The 23164-nt window shown below is 43.7% G+C and overlaps 1 protein-coding gene across 1 annotated transcript in view; it reads left to right on the forward strand.

Moving 5' to 3' along the window:
- arhgef33 (Rho guanine nucleotide exchange factor (GEF) 33) overlaps positions 1 to 22677 on the forward strand; it is a 157295-nt gene extending 134618 nt beyond the window's left edge. The window contains exons 13-15 of the mRNA XM_078557556.1: positions 12770 to 13622; positions 21255 to 21403; positions 22105 to 22677. Coding sequence (XP_078413682.1) covers positions 12770 to 13622; positions 21255 to 21403; positions 22105 to 22246 — 1144 coding nt within the window. The 3' untranslated portion in view covers positions 22247 to 22677. The remainder of the gene's footprint in view (positions 1 to 12769; positions 13623 to 21254; positions 21404 to 22104) is intronic.
- The last annotated feature ends 487 nt before the right edge of the window (positions 22678 to 23164 follow it).

Raw genomic sequence — 23164 nt, forward strand, 5'->3', positions numbered from 1 at the left:
TCTCTTGAGAAAGAAGGCTGACCTTCTGACCTGTGGCCCAATAGAGGTCTTTAAAATTATGAAAAGTTTTGATAGTGTGGATATAGACAGAATGTTTCCTTGTATAGGGAAGAGCATAGCTATATGCCATCAATATAAGATAGTCACCAAGAAATCCAATAGGGAATTCAGAAGAAACGTCTTCATTCAAAAAGTGGTAAAAAAGTGGAACTCTCTACTTCAGGGAGTGGTTGAAGCAAATATTATAGATGCATTTAAGGAGAAGCTAGATAAGCATTTGAAGAAGAAGGGAATAGATGGTTATGATGGTAGATTTAGATGAGAAAAGGGGAGAGGGGGCTCGAGTGGAACGTAAACACTGGCATGGACTAGTTGGGCCAAATGGCCTGTTTCTGTGCCATATATCCTATGTAATCCTATATAAGTACTTTGTGAGTTGTGAACTTGGATGTTAATGCAAAAACAAATTACTGCCAGTGCTGGAAATATTAAATAAAAAATAGAGAATGCTGGAAATACTCAGAAGATCAGGCAGCACCTGTAAGAGAGAAACAAAGTTTATATTTCAGGTTGATAACCTTTCATCAAAACCAGAAATGTTTAGGGGTAGGGAAAAGAAGGGATAAAAGTGAAAGAGAAGGTCTGTGATATTGTGGACGGCAGGAAGGATTAAATGACCGATGGGATGATGGTGCAAGGCGAAAGAAGATGGTAATAGGACAAGGAACAAAAGATGAGTCTAGAGGAGATGTAAAGTGAAAGAGTAAAATAATCACCAACAGCTACTGGCCAAAAGCAAAACAAAAAGAGAAAAAAAAATTGAGGTAAAGCTCATGCTCTGAAATTCTTGAACTCTGTTGAGACCACATGTTGTAAAGTGCGTGATTGAAAGATGAGGTGTTGTTTCTCAAGCTTATGTTGAGCTTTATTGGAACAGTGTAAGACACCAAGGACAGAAAGATTAGAGTGGGAGCGGGGCAGAGAATTAAAAAAAACAGGCAACCGAAGGCTTGGGGTCATGCTTGTGGACTGAATGGAGGTGTTCCACAAAGCGGTCAACCAATCTGCATTTGGTCTCCCTAATATAGAGAAGTGTGTTGTGAACAGCGAATACAGTATACTAAATTGAAATTAGAACAAGAAAATCACTGTTTCATTTGGAAGGTGTGTTTGGGACCATGGACAGTTAGAAGGGAGGAAGAAAAAGGGTAATTGTGCCATCGCCTGCAGTTGCATGGAAAGGTGCTCTGAGAAAGTGATGGGGTGTTAGGGATATTTGAGGAGCAGATTAAGATGCCATGGAAGGAACAGGTCATTCAAAATGCTGAAAGGGGAGGGGAGGGCAAGATATATTTGATGGTGGCATCACACTGTACATGGCAGAAATGATGAAGTGTGTGGTTGAATATAGGGGCTGGTAGGTGAGGACAAGGGGAAGCCTTTCATGGTTCTGGGAGGGATGGGAAGGAGTAAGAGCAAACATACAGGAAATGGAGCAGACATGATCAAGAGCCCTGTCAACCACAGTGGTGAGGTGAAATCTTCAGGTGAGGAAAAAGCAAGACATATTAGAAATGCAGCCATGGAAGGTGCATCACCAGAACAGATGTAACCGAGACAGCAAAACTGGAAGGGTTGAGGGAAGAGATGGAATAGCTGTTGCAGCTCCCTAATGTAGAGATGGGGCCTCCATCAATTGGTAGCTATCAAAGTTTTGCAGGTAGACAGGTCACGAGGATGCAAAGTGAATGAAGTGTTTTCATGGAGAGAAAATATTGCTGTCAGGGTCAGAATTTGATTTGTCAAGTATCCTACTTATTCCAAATTTTCAAATCTGGAATTTTGTACATTATAACTAGTATTTGTGTCAACACTTGTGGCCAATTTTAAGTTTTAGCACACAATGGGTGGAGTGTTCCCATCTGCTGCAACTGTTGTGAGACGATAGCCATTTCGAAGCCTGGGGATATGCATGCAGTTGGTAAGCTGCATGTACCAAACCAGTACTCTGAGGCATTTTGTCAGTCAGAGCTTGGGAGTGAGGGTGTGGATAGAGGTTAAGGAGATGAACTGCTAGGCATGGGTCAGGCAGTGGGGCAGTTACTTTTGAAAATCTAGGAGAGCTATTGCTGCTATCATTGGCCCCAGCAAATACAAAAGCTATTGGGCCATTCTTTGAGCAGCCTCCAGTAGTGTTTGATACTGGTACAATAGGTAGGAGGTCAGCAGCACACACTCTGCACCCTTAGTATCTCAAAATTGCATTTGGGGATACTATGTATGTCACAGGGCTTGATTTGCATACTTCAAATGACCTCTCTCATGAAACAGTTGCCCTTCCAAGGAGTTCACACCAAATGGCGGTGGTCAGAGAGCCAGCATAGACAGATGGTAAAAACCAGGTGCCAAAAACCAGGTGCCATAGTCAAGCCAATAGTATTCCCATTTACACTAGTTAGAGGTCTTTAAAATCAGCACCAACATGTGGTGATTTTTAACAACAACAGTCATATAATACCTCTAACGTAATAAAATGTCCCAATGCACTTCACAGGAACTTTATAAAGCAATATTTTACACCAAGTCATGTAAGGCGGCATTAGGTAGATGACCGAAAGCTTGGTTGGTTTCAAGGATTGTCTTAAAGGAAGAAAGAGAGGTGGAGAGGTTTAGGAAGGGAATTTCAGAACTTAGGGTCTAGGCAACTGAAGGCACAGCCACTAATGGTGCAGCAATTAAAATTGGAGATACTTAAGATGCTGGAATTAGATGATCACAAATATTTCAGAAGATTGTGGGGCTAGATGAGATTACAGAGGTAGGGAGGGGTGAGGCCATGGAGGGACTTGAAAACAAGGATGAAAAATGAAAAAAATATTGCTTGACCAGGAGCCAATGTAGGTCCCTGAGCACAGGGTTGATGGATAAATGGGACTTGATGAATGTAAGGACACAGGCAGTACAGTTTTGGATGACCTCAAGTTTATGCAGGGTAGAATGTGAGGCCAACTATAGGTACACTGGAATATTGCTGAAAAGAGATTTATTGCTGAAGCTTTTCATCTTGCAGTCATCAGGACAAATGCAAAAATGCCAAATTTCAAACGATCACAACAATTTATACTACAATAGTCAAGTCTAGAGGTAGCAAAGACCTAAATGAGGTTTTCAGCAACAGATGAACTGGCAGAGACAGGTAATGTTATGGAAGTGAAAGTAAGAGGTAGATTAATAGTAAGCCTGAGTATTGGGATTGTTTTAGAAACTAGCCACCAAAAAGTTGAGAAAAACGAGAAAAAAATAGAATGAGAGTAAACTAGCCAGGAATATAAAATCAGATTGTAAGAGCTTTTACAAATATATAAAAAGGAGAGCAACTAAAGTAAACATTGCTCCCTTAGAGGCAGAGACAGGAGACATTATCATGGGGAATGAGGAAATGGCAGAGATATTGAACAAATATTGTGTGTCTGTCTTCACAGTAGAAGTCACAAATTACATGCCTGAAATAGAGGGTAACCAAGGTGCTAAAAACAGTGAGGAATTTAAGGTAATTAATGTCAAAGAAAAATAATTGGGGTAACTAAGGGACCAAACACAATGGCCCAGATTTTCATCCCTGGGTCGGGTTTGCTGAGCCGGGAGATTTCCTGACTTGGTGAACCCGACCTTCAAAAATGTCCACCCACAGGTCGGATTTTTGGTCGGGTGGGAGCTGAAACAGGAGTCGGGACAGGTGACCCTGGAATGAATGCACAGGCTGCCAGGCGCAGAGGTAGGTTGTTCACAAGGCCTGCCTCTGTGCTCCGGCACTGTGTTTAAATTAAAAATAATAAAACAAAAAACATTCCTCCAGCCCTCACCGCCACACACACACACACACACACACACACACACACACTCCCTATGCCCCATCCATGTCAACCTATAGCAACCCATGTCCCTCCACCCACCCCCATGGCCCCATATCCCTTATGCCAACTCAGTGCCCCTCTACACACCCCCATTTCCCCCATACTCATGCCAACTTAGTGCCAATTCATGTCAACCCATGCACCTCAACCCACCTGGACAGTTTCTTGACAGCTGGAGAGCTTGTTGACAGCTTGATAGTTCCAATGATTTTGTGTATAAAAAATGCATAATAATGTTCATTTTTGACAATCCCAAAGGGTGCTTTACACTCCCTGGGACATTATCCAAAGGGGCACCCTAATGATCCAATCACATCCACCAAGTTCAGACATCCTCTTACCTGTTGTATTATGCACACTCTGGATTCCACCGGCGGAATTTTCCCATCCCGCCTGTGGTGAGTTTCATGGCAGGTGGGAGTGGAGTATCCAGTGGCAGGCAAAAAGCAGCTGGCGTAAAAACAGCTTGCTATTCTCCCGATGGTGGATTTGTGGTGGATGGGTCATCCCACCTACAACTGCGTGAACGCCATTTGCATTCATTAACATGTCATGAATGCTCATTAAAACAGCTGCTTGCCGGAATCTTGTCACATTTTCCAATCTTGCATCACGCCAGCGGGAAATTACGTCGGCCTCAAACCCTTTTGAAAAGGGATGGCGTGCACAAGTTGGACTTCAGTTCGCTGGTAACTTTGAGGTGAGTGCAACATACATAGCCTACCTGCATAGCACTGCGCCAGTCTTGTTGCGATGAACTCCACACTCCTGGGGCTGTAGTTTTGGTCCGCTCCTGCTCTTTGCCTACATTGTCCCGAAGAACATCACTGTGCTTTGTCACTCATGCAAACCTCACCTTTCTGGAGCTAACGCTTCAACCGGGGTTGGGCTATGAGGCGAGGTTGGGGTTGATGAACACAAGGTGGGCAATGGGGAGGAAATGGCAGTGAGAGAGAATGGCAAACATGAGGGGGCTTTTCTGGGGTTGTCCTCATTGGAGGATGAAGATCTGGGGAACCAGGAACCTCAGGAGGCTGCAGAGAGTCAGTATGAGTGCGATCACACCATGGAGGAAGAAAGGCATGGGAAACGTGCCTGTGATACATTAATTGCTGACAGGTTCCAGGAAGAGTAAAGTTAAGTGAGGGAATATAGCCACTTCTCTCCTAGCGATCAATGCCATTTACTTTCATCTTAGGGGTTGTCCACCCACTTGCAGCGGGAACGAGTCCTGCATTCACACTTGCGTGTTATGGTCTCATGAATCACCAGGCCATGATCTTTGCTTTCGTGAGGCCTTATGAGTGAGCTCATTCTGGGAACTGAGAGTCCACTTAGGATCAAGAACAATTTGAGAGAAAACTTGAAGCTTCACCTCCATCTAATGATGCAAACACTGCTATGACTGAGATGTGGACATGCCTAAGGATCTCCTCCTCCCGTGCATGTCTTTTCTTCTGCCACTACCACTGAGGGGACATAAATGCTGCTAGATTATCAATGCTGATAAGCTGCCCTCACTCAATGGTGTTCTTTGAGGAAGAAGGGTTAGAAACGCTTACATCACACACTTCAAATAAAGATTTAAACAGAACTCTTTGACATCACACACGGGTGTGGATACTCGTTCAACTGAGGCTGACATCACAGGAATGTGAATCTCACAGTGGGACACTATCACTGAGTGGGAAGATGGCTAAACCTTGAAATAATAGGATTCCAAAGAACAAAATCACAACACCTTCAGTTGACAGGAACATTCACATAACCACCAAATGTATTCACAAAAGTGCAATTTCTTTACACGCACAGCACACCCATGACCCAGAGTGACATCACTTTTTCTTAACTTTCCTAACTCTGCCTGCGTGTAGCCCTAACATTCGCAGCAGAGGTGGAGGCAGCCTGCTGACTGCTAGGCCCTGATGTCTGTGATGACCTTGGTGGACGTCCTCTGGTGGCCTGAGGCCTGGTGGGCCCCAGCCTGATAAGGGTCACCTGCTCAGGAACAGAAACGCCCTCAGAGACCTGAGAAGCTGGAGTGGATGGAGTCACAGGCAGAGGGGGCTGAGAGTGGCTGCATACCCTTGGAGTGCCCTGAGAGGAGACCCCCGGAGTATCCGGCTGATGCTCATCCTCCCTCTGTGCGCCCAAGGGCGCTGTCCTGTCTTCTGCAGGAGATTGTGCACCTGGAGGGAGGTCAAGGTGCCTCACCCCCATGTCGCCTACATCTTGATGGTGCTCACCAGGGTGTGTGGCCATGGAGTGCAGGGCCGAGCACAAATCCGGCAAGGCCTGCTGGACCAAGGTCTCCATGGTGGTCACCAGCCTTCCCATGGTGATGTCAAGGCATTCGCATGTCAGAGCCATGACATCAGACAACGCAGACGAACTCCTCCATCGTTCACTCTAGTCTGCTGAGTGACTGTCGAATCTCTGCCTTATGTTCCGCCGCTACTGTCATTGCATCTCCAACATTAAGTTGGTGGCTGCTTCCAGAGGCTCATCATCTGACTCGGACTGAGCGGGTGGCTGGTCTCTGGCAGCCCTTTGAGTGTTGGAGACCTGGGCTGTCCCTGCCTCCGACTGCTGCAGGGATGTGTCAGTGAAGTGCTCCCCAGAAAGTGAGCCCGAGCCTAATCTACAGTTGTGTCCCAACAAAATGTGTGTCTGAGCTGGTGGAGGGTGTGTATGAGTGCCGTGATGGTTCTTCCAGAGCTTCCTCTTTGGACATGGTCCAGGGGTTCGCACTGATGCTCGACTGGCTTGGGGGCCTCGATCTGCAGGTGCCTAGAAAATAGAGTTTCAGTTAATAAGCATGAGCTATATAAGACTGCATGTGACTCCTTGTGATTGTCAGGATTTGATGAGGTGATGGAGCTGTGAACCGTACAAGGTTACTGGGAGAGGCCGATCTCTCCTTTCCCACAGAACTGATACCTGTCCTCCCCAGCCAGCTTGGCTGCAAACTCCTCAAACTCAGTGAGGGCAACTATGTCGGCCATCTCTAACCCGATCTGCCATCTCTTGCTCCTGCTGTGTGCCAGCTTGGCGTGTATGAAGAAGAAAGAAAGGCATGTAATGAGAAGGGATAGGACAGTGGTTGGGTGAGATGCGTGTGTGTGTGTGTGTGGTGAGCCCTCCCCAGAAAGGCCAGAGGATGGATTGTGAGCAAGATGATAGGTGGGATGGTGGTGATGTGAAAGTCTCAGTGAGAGAATGAGTGTTGATTTGTGTCCCCTGCTAATGGTTGTGAGATCCCTTAAGAGAGTAGCCGTTTGAGTGCACAATGCCATGATGAGAGTTTTATATTGGAGGAATTGAAGGATGACTTACCCTGGGCAGAGCGGATAAGATCATTCATTCATCCTCTTCCGGCACTGGATGGCATTTCGGGTACAGGGGACAGCTGCGCTGACCTGCTCTGCGACGGCCCCCCAGGCTGGAGAGGTGAGGCTGCTGTGCTTCCTGCAGCTATCCGGGATACAGGATTTGCCTGTGTGCCTGCACTCCTCTGATCAAGGCCTGGAGGGCCTTGTGGGTGAAGTGGGGTGCTGCCTTCCTCTTGAGGCTCTCGGCCACCTTCTTCTGGCTACAAGGCATCTCTGCACAGGTCAGCAAGACAAGTGGGCTGGAGAGAGTGAGATTATGCGTTGAACTGGCCTTTAAATATGGCACCCAGACCTCCAGCCCCACCAGCTGATGGTGGGCGGATGAATCAGCTCCCGACCTGCCAAGTGATTCAGCCCAATACTTGCATGTGCATAATTAATGATCTTCCAAGCGCGGAATCTGGCGCGAGTTCCTGCCATTCTGGCCAGTTGGGCCTAACCAGCGTTTTATACAGTTCCAGTATAACCTCCCTGCTCTTATATTCTACACCTTGGCTAACAAAGGCAGGTATCCCATATGCCTTCTTAACCACCTAATCACCTGCCCTCACGAAGATGAAATACGCCAGGTTCAGGTGAGAACATAGAATTTTCAGCTGTTTCTGTTGTGGCGAAAATCTGGGACAATAACTTTGGTCTTTCCCATATTTAATTGGAGGGAACTTCTGCTCATCCAATTCTTCATGAGGGAAAAGCAGTCTGATAATGTAGCAACAGTAGAGGATTTGAGAAAGGTGGTGGTGAGGTAGAGTTGGGCAATATCAGCATACATGTGAAAACTAACTAGAACATTCCTAATAATTACAGGCCTATTAGTTTAACATCAGTGGCGGGTATGGCTTAAGAAACAATAATCAAAGAAAAAAAACAAAGGAAAACCAGCATGGATTTGTAAAAGGCAGATCATGCTTCACTAATCTATTGCATTTTTTGATGAAGTAACAGAGAAGGTTAATGAAAGGAAAGCAATGGATGTTGTCTTTATGGATTTTAAGAAAACATTTGACAAAGTACCACATAAAAAGGCTGTTTAACAAAACTCATCAAATAGGAGGGTCAGTGTCAGCTTCGTTAAAAATTGTCTTAGGGATAGAAAACAGAGTCATGGTAAATGATTGTTTTTCAGACTGGAGGCTTGGAGACAGCGGTGTTCCCCAAGAGTCAGTGCTGGGGCCACTGCATTTTTTGATATTTATTTATAGAAGACTTGGAATACAGAGTAAAATTTCAAAATTTGTGATGTTACCAAACTTGGAGGTGTGGCAAACAGTGAAGATGATACAAATTGATTGCAAAAGGCTAGCAGAATGGGCAGACGAGTGGCGGATGGAAATTAATACAGAGAGGTGTGAGGTGACGCATTTTGAAAAAGGGATAGGGAGAGGCAACGTAGTGTTAATGGCACAGTTTTAAAGAGTTTGCAGGGACAGAGGGTCGGAGAGGTTGATATGCTTAGAGCCTTGAAGGTAGCAGGACATATTGAGTATGTAATGAGCAAAGCATATGGAATCTTGGGCTCCATAAATAGAGATATTAAGTACAAAAGCACAACCTTTAGTTGTGGCCTAGGTTATGACTTGGCAGATGATGTATGCGAGGTGGATCAAATCCATGAGGAAACTTGATCGCGCTATCACAGCCGTTTTGCAATTCGTATTTATTTTGTGCCCTGAATTCAGAACTAATAAGTACACCAAGACTTTGAGATTTAAAAAAAACTAAATTAAAATATTTATTAACAAAAGAAAAAATTTCAAGCACATACATAAGACTACAAACTATTACTATAACAACTCCTAAAATTCCTAATTAACCTGGCTCCCAGTTACACCCCCTTTAAGGCAACGGTCCAAAATAGATTTTAGATTTTAAACAGATCCAGCAGATTAACATCAGTGTGATTAACATCAGTAACACAATACATTGGACAGTGGAATTTCAAATGGCTTTTCGGCAGACAGCAGACTTATGCACCAATAATGGAGGCTTCTTAAGGCTATTTCACATACTTCTGTTAGATCTCACAATGCCTTCTCTTCATTCTCCTTTATATATGTTTCTCTTTTCTTAATATGTAAATTCTATTGTTTCACATTTAAGGGGAGGCGATGGCATAACGGCATTGTTGCTGGACTAGTAATCCAGAGACCCAGAGTAATGCTCTGGGGACACAGGTTCGAATCCCACCATGGCAGGTGGTGGAATTTGAATTCAATTTTTAAAAATCGGGAATTAAAAGTCCCAGACCTGGGTATGTCCTGTCCCAAAGGCAGATGGCAGCACAGTTGGGAGGGAGTTGCCCTGGCAGTCCTCAACATTGACTCTGGACCCCATGAAGTCTCATGGCATCAGGTCAAACATGGGCAAGGAAACCTCCTGCTGATTACCACGTACCACCCTCCCTCAGCTGATGAATCCATGTTGAGCACCATTTAGAAGAAGCACCGAGGGTGGTAAGGGCCAGAATGTACTCTGATGGGGGACTTCAATGTTCACCACCAAGACTGCACCACTACTGACCGGGCTGACCAAGTCCTGAAGGATAAAATGAGGTGTCAACCTGGTGAATCTATAACATAGGACTACTTTGCATGCCAAACAGCATAAGCAGCGTGTGGTAGAGCTAAACAAGAGCTCCCACAACCAATGGATCAGGTCTAAGCTCTGCAGTCCTGCCACATCCAGTCGTGAATGGTGATGTACAAGTAAACAGCTCACTGGAGAAGAAGGCTCAAATATCCCCATCCTCAATGACGGGGGAGCCCAGCACTTAAGATTGTAGCGTTTGCCGAGTGGATAATCCATATTTGCCTCCTCCAGAGGTCCCCAGCACCACAAATGCCAGTCTTTAACCAATTTGATTCACTCCATGTGATATCAAGAAACAGCTGAAGGCACTGGATACTGCAATATACTGCAAAAATACTGCCCAAAAATACTTGCCCCTAGCCAAGCTGTTCCAGTACAGCTACAACACAGGAAACTACCCGGCAATGTGGAGAATTGCCGAGGTATGTTCTGTGCACAAAAAGCAAGACAAATCCAACCTGGCCACTTATTGGCCCACCAGTCTACTCTCGTCATCAGTAAAGTAATGGGAGGGGTCATTAACAGTGCTATAAAGCAGCTCTTGCTTAGCAATAACCTGCTCACTGATGCCCAGTTTGGGTTCCATCAGGGCCACTCAGCTCCTGACCTCATTACAGCCTTGGTTCAAACATGGGCAAAAGAGCTGAACTCCCGAGGTGAGGTGAGAGTGACTGCCCTTGACATCAAGGCCGCATTTGACTGAGTGTGGCATCAAGGAGCCCGAGCAAAACTGAAGTCAATGGGAATCAGGGGGAAATCTAGCACAAAGGAAGATGGTTGTGGTTTTGGAGGTCAGTCATCTCAGCTCCAGGGCATCACTGCAGGACTTCCTCAGGGTAGTGTCCTCAGCCCATCCATTTTCAGCTGCTTCATCAATGACCTTTCTCCCATCATAAGGTCTGAAGTGGGGATGTTTGCTGATAATTGCACAATGTTCAGCACCATTCGCAACCCCTCAGATACTGAAGCAGTCCATGTCCAAAAGCAGCAAAGACCTGAATGATATCCAGACTTGGGCTGACAAGTGGCAAGTAACATTCGCGCCACACAAGTGCCAGGCAATGACCATCTCCAACAAGAGGGAATCTAACCATCACCCCTTGACGTTCAATGGCATTACCATCACTGAATTCCCCACTATCAACATCCTGGGGATTACCATTGTCCAGAGACTGAACTGGACTAGCCATATAAATACTGTGGCTACAATTGCTGGTCAGAGGCTAGGAATCCTGTGACAAGTAACTCACCTCCTGACTCCTCAAGCCTGTCCACCATCTACAAAGCACAAGTCAGGATTTGCGATGGAATACTCCCACTTGCCTGAATGAGTGCAGCTCCCATAATATTCAAGAAGCTTGACATCATCCAGGACAAAGCAGCCTGCTTCATCGGCACCACATCCATGAACATTCACTCCCTCCACCACCGATGCAGAGTTGCAGCAGTGTGTACCATGTAAAAGATGCACTCCAGGAATTCACCAAGGGTCCTTAGACAGTACCTTCCAAACCCACAACCACTACCATCTAGAAGGACAAGGGCAGCAGATAGATGGGAACAACACCACCTGGAGGTTCCCCTCCAAGTCTCTCACCATCCTGACTTGGAAATATATCGCCATTCCCTCACTGTTATTTGGTCAAAATCCTGGAACTCCCTTCCTAACAGCATTGTGGATGTACCTACACCACATGGACTGCAACTGTTCGAGAAGACACCACCACCTTCTCAAGGGCAACTAGGGATGGACAATAAATGCTGGCCAAGCCAGCAAAGCCCACAACCCGTGAATGAATAAAAAAACCATGTCTTTGAAACTGTATCTTCCTCACAATATAAAATCTTTCATGTTGCTACTATTTGTCAGTAACCTTTGGGAAAAATAGATGCATTCCTTAGCCTTGATTATATGGCTAGTTGTACACAGACTAAAATCGCTTTGAAATCCAAATCTCCTTTCATCTATCTAAAAATGCAAATTCCCTTCACACCTTACATGCTAAGCCAGCATCCATGTTTACTCATTAGCATATCAAGCACCTAGCTTCTTTTGATGAGTCAAAGCTTGCAGTCTACTCATCTCCAAATGTAATTAAGTCACACACAGACCTAACTATACCTACCCCCATAAGCCTACTTTACAATAAACCAGGAAAATATTATGAAAATTATTATACTTTCATGACATCTAACCTGAGCTTCATAAAGTATTAGTTCCAGTTCTGGTCACCATACTTTAGGAATGATGTGAGGGTCTTTGAGATTTACCAGAATAGTTCTGAGGATAAGGGATTTTAGCTACAAGGTTAGGTTGAAGAAGCTGGAGTTGTACTCCTTGGAGCATGGAAGACTGAGGGGAGATCTGATAGAATTGGACAAGATTATGACAAGTTTACATAAGGTAGACAAAGAAAGGCTGTCCCCATTAGCTGATGGTAGGGGGCACAGATTTAAGGTTTTGGCCAAGAGACACAGGGGTGATTTGTGAGGAAGAACCTTTTTACACAACAAGTGATAATAAGCTGGAACTTGCTCCCTACAAGGGGAATAGAAGTGGAGATGACCAATGATTTCAAAAAGAAATTGGATGGAAGCCGCCTGTGATTGAAGTTTCCGCTGTTGAGTATTATTAATTGAGGGCTATGGGGACAGGGTGAGGAAATGTGACTGACTGGTTTGCTCTACAGAAAGTTGGCATGGACTCAATGCGCCTATTTATGTTTAATTTCTATTATACCAACAAAGAGAACATTAGTAATATTACCCATGGATTATTTTAGTTTAATACTACAAGGTTAAAATTCTAACTTTAATGATGGAATTGAAGTAGAAAGCTGATTATTATTGATGATTGCTTTTTTTAAATTTAAGGTGTGTGATGCCACTGGTACAACAGAGCAAGGCGAAAGGGTTGGAGCAGATTCAATATTTGAAGTCAGATGAATGGGAATACATACCCAGGAGATACCAGGAACTTGATAATATGGACTATAGCCCATTTTACACCAGTGACATTGGGCTGGACACTAAATTACTTCTGAAAAGCTTATCGGAGTCTGAATACCAAGCTTTCTGTAAGAAAACCAGGGATGATTTCAACATGAACAAAGCAAGGTCTGTCATAAGTCATGCAGGTCCGATCTGTTCCTCAAAGGATGATGTAAAGAACTTTACTTTAGATTACCAAGATTTTCAGTACAGAAGCTCGGGAGAAAGGATAGGAGACCAGGCACAGGACACTCCAATTCATCTTGAATATGGAGAATCCATTCAAAATGCTTCTTTGTCAGATCAGTGTTCGGTCAGATCTTCCGACTCCAGCTTGGATGTACATTTCATGAAAACATTAAACTACATTCCTGCAAGGGAGACTGAAACAATAGATTACTCTTTGCAGCTCACACCCTGTCATTCTATCAGTCAAGAAGATCTTGATAACATGTACCAGCACCATTGCTACAAAACAGGACATGATATATTGAATGAAACACAATCAGAGAATTATCCCAGCGCAGATTACACAAGTGGCCTTATTGAAAACTTGAAAATTCCTGATTCCTTAATTTTAAGCAACATTGGAAACCCAGCACCAAAAACCAAAGTAGGCAACCCATCTCAGATGAAATTATATAGGACAAAAAGCTCCCAGTGGGCAACCTCTTCATCACCTAGGCCCAAAGATTACAGCAACCAAACTTCAGATGAATGGATGGAATCAGAAAAGGTAATTTATCTATCCTAAAAATCTAATATAGATAATCACATTTCCTAAGTCAGATACAAATATGTACAAGTGAGTTATGGAATAATTACAATTTTAGATTGTAACCTCTGTCCTCATTTTGTTTCCTTTTTCTTTGCTGGTATTGTTTTTTAATCTCCTATTTCTCTTTTTTCCCTTGGTTTAACTTTTGGACAGCAGCTGTCCATAATTCTGCCATTTGCACCTCCTCTAGACGTAATGGAGATATCAGTGTATATGTCAACCTTCGAAGCCTCGAAAAATCCCCCCCGAAAATGGGGGTTGATTTATGCGTAGTATAAAAGTGAACCACCAGTGTGGGTGTGGATGGACACCATTTTGGAATGTCATCAGCATCTGACGTAAAGAGTGGTTGTGTCTTAAACCCCCGTTCATCTTCATATCACCTCCTTGATCTCTTGTGCCCAGCTATAAGGTACCAGTAAGTAAAACATGTATTTGTGCAGTGAAAAATTAAGGCAGACTATTAAAGCATGCAGTGACTGAAATGGAGGATTGACTAATTCACCGAGTATGCAAAACATGATTTTTGTCCCATTACCACTCCTTTTGGCCTTGCACCATCAATTATTTTGTCATTTAATCTCTCCTTTCACTCTATCGCAGACTTCCCTTTTGTTCTTCTTCCCACCTCCCCCCTTTCATTTGCTTAATACCTGTTACAACTAACTTTTCCCAGTTCTGATGAAAGGTCATTGACCTGAAACATTAACTGTTTCTCTCTCCGCAGATGATGCAAGATCTGCTGAGTATTTCCAGCATTTTATGTTTCTATTTTTTATTTCCAAAATCTTCAGTATTTGCTTTTGTGTGGACAGATCATGTGCCCGATCAGGCTGCTGATAAAGTCACCTAGTTTCTTAGAAGCATTGCTAGCAGCTAATTGGATAAATTTTGAAAGGTTGATTGGTAGATTCAGAAATAGATCACATAATATTACTTAGGATTACATTACATATGATATACATCACAGAAACAGGCCATTTGGCCCAACCAGTCCATGCCGGTATTTATGTTCCACATGAGCCTCCTCCCTCCTTTTCTCATCTAAATCTACCATCGTAACCTTCTATTCCCTTCTCCCTCTAATACATGTCTAGCTTCCCCTTAAATATATCTATACCATTTCCTTCAACCACTCCCTGAGGTAGCAAGTTGCATTTTGTTAGCACTTTATGGGTAAGGAAGTTTCTTCCAAATTCCCTATTGGATTTCTTGGTGACTATCTTATATTAGTAACCTCTAGCTATGCTCCTCCCTACGAGGAAACATTCTCTCTGTATCCACTCTGTCAAAACCTTTCATAATTTTAAAGATCCCAATAGGTCACAGGTCAGCCTTCTTTTTTCAAGAGATAGAGACTATCCTGTCAATCCTCTCCTGATAAGTCTATCTATGCATTTCTGGTATCATCCTTGTAAATCTTCTCTGCACCCTCTCCAGTGCCCCTATATCCTTCTTTATAATATAGCGACCAGAACTGCATGCTGTACTCTTAAGCGTGGTCTAACCAAGGTTTGATACAGGTTTAGCATAACTTCCCTTTTCAATTCTATCCCCGCAGAAATAAAGCCTAATGCTTGGTTTGTTGTTTTATGGCCTTGCCTGTCATGCAACTTTTAGTGATTGACGTATTTGTAGTCCAAGATCCCTTTGTTCCTCTACCCCATCTAGAATTGGACCTTCCAATTAATTAGTGACCTCCCTACCAAAATGTGCTACTTAACATTTATCTGTGTTGAACTTCATTTGCTAATTATTTGCCCATTTTGCAAGTTTATTAATGTCCTTCTGTAATTTGTTGTATTCCGCAGTATTTACTAACAAACCCACCCCCACCCCACAATTTGGTGTCATCTGCAAATTTAGAAATTGTGCTTTTGATTCCAAAGTCCAAATCATTCATGTAATTGTGAACAGCAGTGGTCCCAACACTGATTCTCATGAAACACCACTTCCCACCTTCTGTCACTCTGAATAACGCACTGACCTTTACACCCACTCTCTGCTTTATGTCTTGAAGCCAGCTAGCAATCTATTCTGCCACTTGACCCCTGACTCCACATTCTCTAATCTTACTCATTAGTCTATTATGGGGCACCTTAATGAAGACTCTTTGAAAATCTAGATAAACCGCATCAATTATATTAACACCGTCTACTCTCTCTGAAACCTCCTCAAAAATTTCAATCAAGTTGGTCAAGCAAGATTTGCATTTTTGAAATCCATGCTGACAATTCATTATATTTCTCATTTCTAGATATTCTTCTATTCTCTCCTTTAGTAATAATTCCATTATTTTTCCTCCCATTGATGTTAAGCTTAAGGGGTTATAATTCCCTAGACATGTTCTGCCTTCCTCCTTAAATATAGGAATTATATTAGCTAACCGCCAGTCCTCTAGCACTAGACATTTTTCTAATGAATTATTAAATATGAGTAGTATTCCCTCTGCTATCTCTTTCCTAGATTATTTTAAAATATGTGGATACAATACATCTGGACCAGAGGTTTTATACTTTTTGAGGTTGTTTAGTTTATTCAATACATTCCCCTTTTTAATTAAAATTACTCATCGCATTGTGCTTCTCATCATTCAATGTCATATCTACCTGTTCTATCTCCCTGGTAAATATCGAAGCGAAATAATTATTTAACATTTCTCCTCTTTATCATTTACTTGTGGTATTATCATGACTGTTCCTTGGTCCTCTTCCCAACACAGCCTTCTTTTTTTATTGGTGTGCCTGTAAAATATTTTACTATTTTATGTTCCTTGATAATTTTATTTTATTGTTCCTCCTTACCTTCCTAATAGTTTTTTTTAAAACTTCTCTCCTAATCTCTTTGTATTCTCTCTTATCATATATCCTCTGCTTCCTTCCTAACCCTCAGTTGTTCCCTTATGTTCCCTATGCATCCATGGAGTCCCACTTATGTTTAGTTTATAGTTACTTGGTGGCAGAGAACTTGATTATTGCTGAGAAAAAAGACATGTTGTCAAAGCTTTTCATCTTGCACACTTCAGGACAAATTTGCAAGAATACCAAAAGATTTGATAATCTTGCAAATCTGTCCTGATGAGTTCAAGACGAAAAGCTTCATCAGCATGTCTCCTTTTTCAGCAATACTCAAGTGGTTCGCTTGTTCTTTCCTTTTAGCGGAATATATTATTCTGGCAAGCTGTTGAACACCTTTTTAAACGTTTCCCATTTTTGATCTACATTGTTTGCTAATATTTTCACCCATTTTATTTTCCCAATTTCTATTCTCAGCCCTTGAAAGTCAGCTTTCCTCTAATTTTTTTTTAGCTTTTGTTGGATTTAGAGTCTACAAGCATTGGAGAAGGTTCTCAGGTTTGGAAATGCTACGTAAAAGGGCGAAAGGTCTGGCATCACTTGTTAGGGAGTGCATGGTCATAAGATCATAAGAAATAGGAGTAGGCCATTTGGTCCCTCAAGCATTCCACCATTCAACAAGATCATGGCTGTTCTCATTGTGGCCTTATCTCCACTTTCCTGCCTATCCCCACATAACTCTAATTGCTTTGGGAAAACAGCACATGTTTGAACCAGCAAAAAGGTGTATAGTACTGAAGAGGTAGCTGAGCAATTTCTGCGGACTGTCAAAAATGACGATGGAGAGCAACTTCCAGGGGCGGATAAATTGGGTGCAGCAGCAGCAACAGCAGCCAGTGCAGTGGAGATGGCCACAGCAGCAAGAGACAACATTGCAAGTGGCCAATATTTGGAGGAGTAAAAATAGCTTCTTCTGGAGCAGTAGGAATATAACCCTTTAAAACAATGGCATTCTCTGTTAACTAAACAGTGAAATGCAAAACTCTGGCATTACAGCACCACCACTGGAAGGAGGGTATAAATACAGTGCAACATGTTTACATTGGTAGTTTCTATTTTTAAAATATGTTAGATCTTCGATGTGTTTTCTACTACAACCCATTACCTGAGCTAATGGTAATCAGCCGCCTTCTTCAGCTGCTGGGTTAGAGGAAGGTCATAAAAGCAATAGTGATAGGGATTCAATAGTTAGGGAAAAGACAGATGTTTCTGCTGCTGATGTGATTCCAGGACTTTGCCTCCTTAATACTAGGTCTTCAGGACGTCACTGACCAGCTGCAGAATATTCTGAGGAGGAGAATGAACAGCCAGAGGTCATGGTCCACATTATTAATTACATATGTAGAAAGAGGGATGAGGTTCTGTAGGCAGAACTTAGGGAGCTAGGAAATAACTTATTCAACAGGATCTCAGATAGCAATTTCCTGATTAATCCCAGTGCCACAAACAATTGAGTAAAGAAATAGGAGGATAGTGCAAATTAATGCATGGCTAGAGACAGAGTGGAGGGAGAGCTTTAGATTCCTAGGACATTGGGACCAGTTCTGGGGAAGGTGAGACCTGTACAAGCTGGATGGGTTGCACCTCAACAGGGCCAGCACCAATATTGTCACTGGGAGGTTTTCTGGTGCTGTTGGGAGGGTTTAAATTAGTTTGGCAGTGGGATGGTTACAGGAGCTTAGATCCAGAGGGGAGAAAAGCAAAGCTGGAAATGGAAGGCAGAAAATAAGTAAGCAAGTGTGGAAATCAGAGGAAGGAAAGGGCTGAAAATTAGACAACAAAAAGGTTTGGAGGTACTTCATGCTATATACTTAATTGCAAGGAGCCCAGTACTTGGAATAATGATATCACAGCTATTACTGAAATATGGCTTAAAGAAGGACAGGAACGGCTGCTCGGCATTCCTTTTACAGGGTTTTCAGATGAGATAAGGGGGGATATATAAAGGTGCAGGGTCATAATTTGGTTAAAGGAACAATTGCAGCTATGAAGAGGGATTATTTGTGTGGGGGAGAGGAATGAAAGTGTGAGAGAGGGGAAAGAGGCAGAGAGAGTGTGAGGGGGAGAGAGTGAGGGGAAAGAGAGGGAGAGAGTGAGTGGGAGGCAGGAGAGAGGAAGCATGACTGGGGAAAGAGACTGAGAGGGAGTGTGCGGGGGGGGTGAGAGAAGGAGACAGAGTGTGAGGGGAGAGAGAGAGTAGGGGGGGAAGAAAGAGTGAGGGGGAGAGGGAGAGTGTGGGGGGAGGGAGTCAGAGGAAGAGGGGGAGTGTGAGGGGAAGAGAGAGGAAGAGAGGGGTTAGAGCAAGTGTGGGGGAGGAGAGAGATGGAGAGGGAGAGTGTGAGGGGAGTGTGGGAGAGAGAGCAGGTGAGTGAGAGTGGGGAGAAAAAGAGAGAGGGAGAGTGTGAGTGGGAAGAGAGGGGGAGAGTCTGAGCGAGAGGCGGGAAAGAGGAAGTGTGGGGAAGAGACGGAGAGGGAGTATGTGGGAGGAAGAGAAGGAGACAGAGTGTGAGGGCTAGAGTTTAGGGAGGAGGAGAGACTGTGAGGGGGAAAGAGAGGGAGAGAGTGTGAGGGGTAGAGAGAATGTGAGGGGCTTGAGTGGGAGGAGGAGAAAGTGTGAAGGGGAGACAGAGGGTGAGGGAGCAGGAAAGTGTGAGGGGAGAGAGAGGAAGGAGAGTGAGGGGGAGAGAGGGAAAGGGAAAGCGTGAGGGAAGAGAGAGAGAGTGTGAGAGGGAGAGTGTGGGGGGTGTGCCAGAGGGGGTGTGTTAGCGGGAAAGAGAGGGAGAGAGTGAGTGTAGGGAGGACAGGGGATACAGAGTGTGTGGTGGGGGAGAGAGAACCAGAGAGAGAGTGTGAGAGGGAGATAGACAAACTGTGTGTTTGTGTGTGTGTGTATAGGAGGAGAGAAAGGGAGAGATGTGTGTGAGGGAGAAAGAGAGGGAGAGAGTGAGTGTGAGGTGGGAGAGAGGAAGCGTGAGGGGGGGAAGAGACAGAGATGTAGTGTGTGGGGAGGGGAAGCGAAGGAGACAGTTTGAGGGGGGGATCGAGAGTCTAGGGAGGAGGAGAGTGTGAGGGGGAGAGATAGAGGGAGACTGTGGGGTGGGGGAGACAGAGGGAGAGAGAGTGTGAGGGGGAAAGGGAGGGAGAGAGAGATTGTGAGGGTGGAGAGAGGGAGAGATTGTGAGGGTGGAGAGAGGGAGAGAAAGTGTGATGAGGCAAAGAGATGGAGAGGGAGTGTGTGTTGGGGGAAGAGGAATGAGTGTGTGTGAGGGGAAGGAAAGAGAGAGAGTGTGTGTGTGAGGGGGTAGAGAGAATGTGAGGGGCTAGAGAGTGCGTGGGGAGGAGAGATTGTGAGGGGGAGACAGAGGGTGAGGGAGCAGGACAGTGTGAGGGGAGAGAGAGGAAGGAGAGTGTGAAGGAGAAGACAAAGGCAAAGGGAAGGCATGAGGGAAAAGGGAGAGGGAGAGTGTGAGGGGGAGAGTGTAGGGGGAGTCAGAGGGAGAGCGTGAGGGGGAGAGAGAGAGAGAGAGAGTGAGTGAGTGTGGGGGGGACACAGGGGTTATAGAATGTGTGGGGATTAGAGAGAGCCAGAGAGTGAGAGGGAGAGAGAGACGGAGTGAGTGCATGTGTGTAGGGGAGAGAAAGGGAGAGAGGGGGAGAAGGGGTATAGTGAGTGAGGGGGAGAGAGAGAGAGAAAGTGAGAGGGGAGAGGGAGAGCATGTCAAGGAGGAGAGAGAATGAATGTGAGGGGGAGAGAGTCTGAGGGGAGAGTGTACGTGGAGGCAGAGTGTGAGCGAGGGAGAAGAGTATGTGCATAAAAATCTGGCTTACTCTCAGTATCAGGGTTTTCATTCACCCTCACCCCCACACACCAACATGCACTTCCATCCACTCTCACAGTGGGTGAGTGTGAATATGCTCATCGGCCCCTTGATTGAGAAAAATTTTGAAATGTGGTTTCCCATATGCGAAAAGGTTGGACAAAGCTGGGTTAGATGATTACTTGTAAGCCTTAAATTTGCTAGACAACCTGAAATTTAAATTCACTAATGAAGACCTAAATGGTGGCACAGTGAAACTTTAACACAGTGAGAGTGATGCTCTCTTGTATACTTGATATTCCTCATAAATAGAGATGGATGGAAATTGTTCATGACCCATAAACAACAGTGCATGGAGCATCCATCCCAACCTAGAACTCTAGGCTAGTCTGAAATTGAGCTTTGAACCTTATGCCAAAAATGTAAGCGCACTGCTCATCATTCCTCCAGAGACAACTCACCTAGTTAAAACCACAAGCCCTTTGCTCACTGGCCGAGGCCCTAAGGTAGCTCCTGAGAGCTGGGAAGAGAACAATGGAAAGAGGACGAATCGTGGGTTGGCAGCAATGTCAGGAGTGCAGTGGAGCTGGAAGGAACACTTCCGGTGTAACTCCCTCATGTACTAGTGGACTGCAGTGGTTCAAGGAGGCAGCTCACCACCACCTTTATCAAGGGCAATTAGGGATGGGCAATAAATGCTGGCCTAGCCAGCTACACCCACATCCCATGAATGAATAAAAATAAAGATTCTGATCTCTGCACAGTATTCAACCGGATGCAGCATTTAGAAAACTGTGGCCACAAATTCACACATTGCCACTCCATGGGCGTGCATGGCACAGCTTAACCTGATGTTGCAGGGGGTGAAACGTTTCATGACATAGTACAGTAACAAAAGCCTTTACTTTTAATTGTAGGATAACTTTGTCATGGCTGTAAAATTAGAAGAGGCAAGTAAACTCTGCAAGAAGGAAGAAAGTAAGCAGACAACTTTGGGTGAACAAAACAGAAAACAAGAACAAAAAGGAGGCTTCAGGAACTCCTTCCGGAAGTTATTCAGGAAAAAGTAAGAAAAATTATAAACGGAGGCTCTGAAACCTGAGGGAAAATATATTCACAATATTATGGTAACAATTATTTGTGTTCAATGTCTACTCACATGACAAAATTTGCAAATATAATCATGTTTTTATTATTTGGCATGGAGTGAGACTGGCTCAGTGATAAAATTCCCTACCTGGAGTCAGAAGGTGAAGGGTTCAAACCCTGTTCCAGACAGTCCCAGTGAATGGAGACTAATGCTCTGGTTTGAAATTCTGGGTTGACATTCAGCAGGATACTTGCATCTGGTGTTTTGCTTTTCAGTGTGAGTGCACCCCTTCCCCCATCTCATTGTACAGGTTATGGAAGTCTATAAAACCCTCCTGCCATCAGGCTAATAACCCTATAAACTGATACAAACATGGTTGCACCCATAGAAGGAATGATCACATTAACCTATCAGACTGTTATAGTCCAAAAATCCTTTCCATTGTGATGACATTGCAATAGCATATGAATGAATCGCAACTTTTCTGGTAAATTGTGATCAATTGTGGAAATAATACAACTTACATAATCACTGTTATCTACTTATTGTTTTAACCAAATATATCATAAATTATTCGGATTGCTAGATGTCCTTAGCCTATTCCTACATCCTTGTTTTTAACGTTTAGAGATGTGTAAGAAAATGATGGCTTCTTAACACTGGTCTGTATCATCTAGGTCACATCAAAGTTCCTGCAGTTTGGAGAACAAGCAGAAATCTGATGGTAATCCTACAAAGGATGCTGCAAAGATAGAAATCCAAGAATTCAAAGAGAGGGTTGCTCATGTTAGCAACATTGATCGTGGTACTGCTGTTTAATCTTACATTTTTGAAAAACTCAACCAAGCATAGTAATTTGAATTGACTATACTTATGCTCATGTTTGTAAAACAGAATCTTGATCCATTTCATATGGATTAGTGAGAATCACACATTAGATTTACAAGTTTCAAACACCAAATGACAATGTTCCCCATCTGGACACAATTTTATGTATATGCATAGAAGAACAAACTTGGATTTATATTGCATCTTGCATGTTAAGATATCCCAAAATGCTTTACAGCCAATTAAGAATTTTTGTAGCGTAGTCACTGTTGTAATATAGGAAACACGACAGGCAATTTGCGCATAGCAAGCTCCCGTGAACAGCAATGTTAAAGTGACCAGATAATATGCTGATATTGGTTGAGGGATAAATATTGGCCAGAACACCAGGGAGAACTCTCCTGCTCATCTTCGAATAGTGTCATGGGAACTCTCCTGCTCATCTTCGAATAGTGTCATGGGTTCTTTTCTGTCAACCTATACACATATATGAAAAGTATTTCATTTGTCCATATTTTTTCTCTGCTCTCAAGACAGCTGCAAGCACAGATTTTCCACCACTTCAGAGGTGGGATAGCTTGTGGGCTTCTCCACAACCACTGTCAATGACACCCTGTGATCAACTGGTATGACCCATATTATGTATGGTATATTTCAGTAAAAGATGGAAAAGAGGCAATTCTGTGCAGTCCTCCATCTACTAGCCTGGCTAAAAGTTACCATAGCTTATTTGGCTGATGTATAATTCAAGAAGCAAACAAACTTGGGACTGGAACTCATGACGCTATGGACGGCAAAGCTTTACTATTTATGCTATCAGGCTAATTCTGGTTGATATATTAGAACCATATCTAAAACTTTGACCTATTACTCCAAAATTGTCATGAAAGGAGGGGTTGTACTGAAGAA

The sequence above is a fragment of the Cetorhinus maximus genome, chromosome 14 (assembly GCF_964194155.1).
Source record: "Cetorhinus maximus chromosome 14, sCetMax3.hap1.1, whole genome shotgun sequence".
NCBI lineage: Eukaryota > Metazoa > Chordata > Chondrichthyes > Lamniformes > Cetorhinidae > Cetorhinus > Cetorhinus maximus.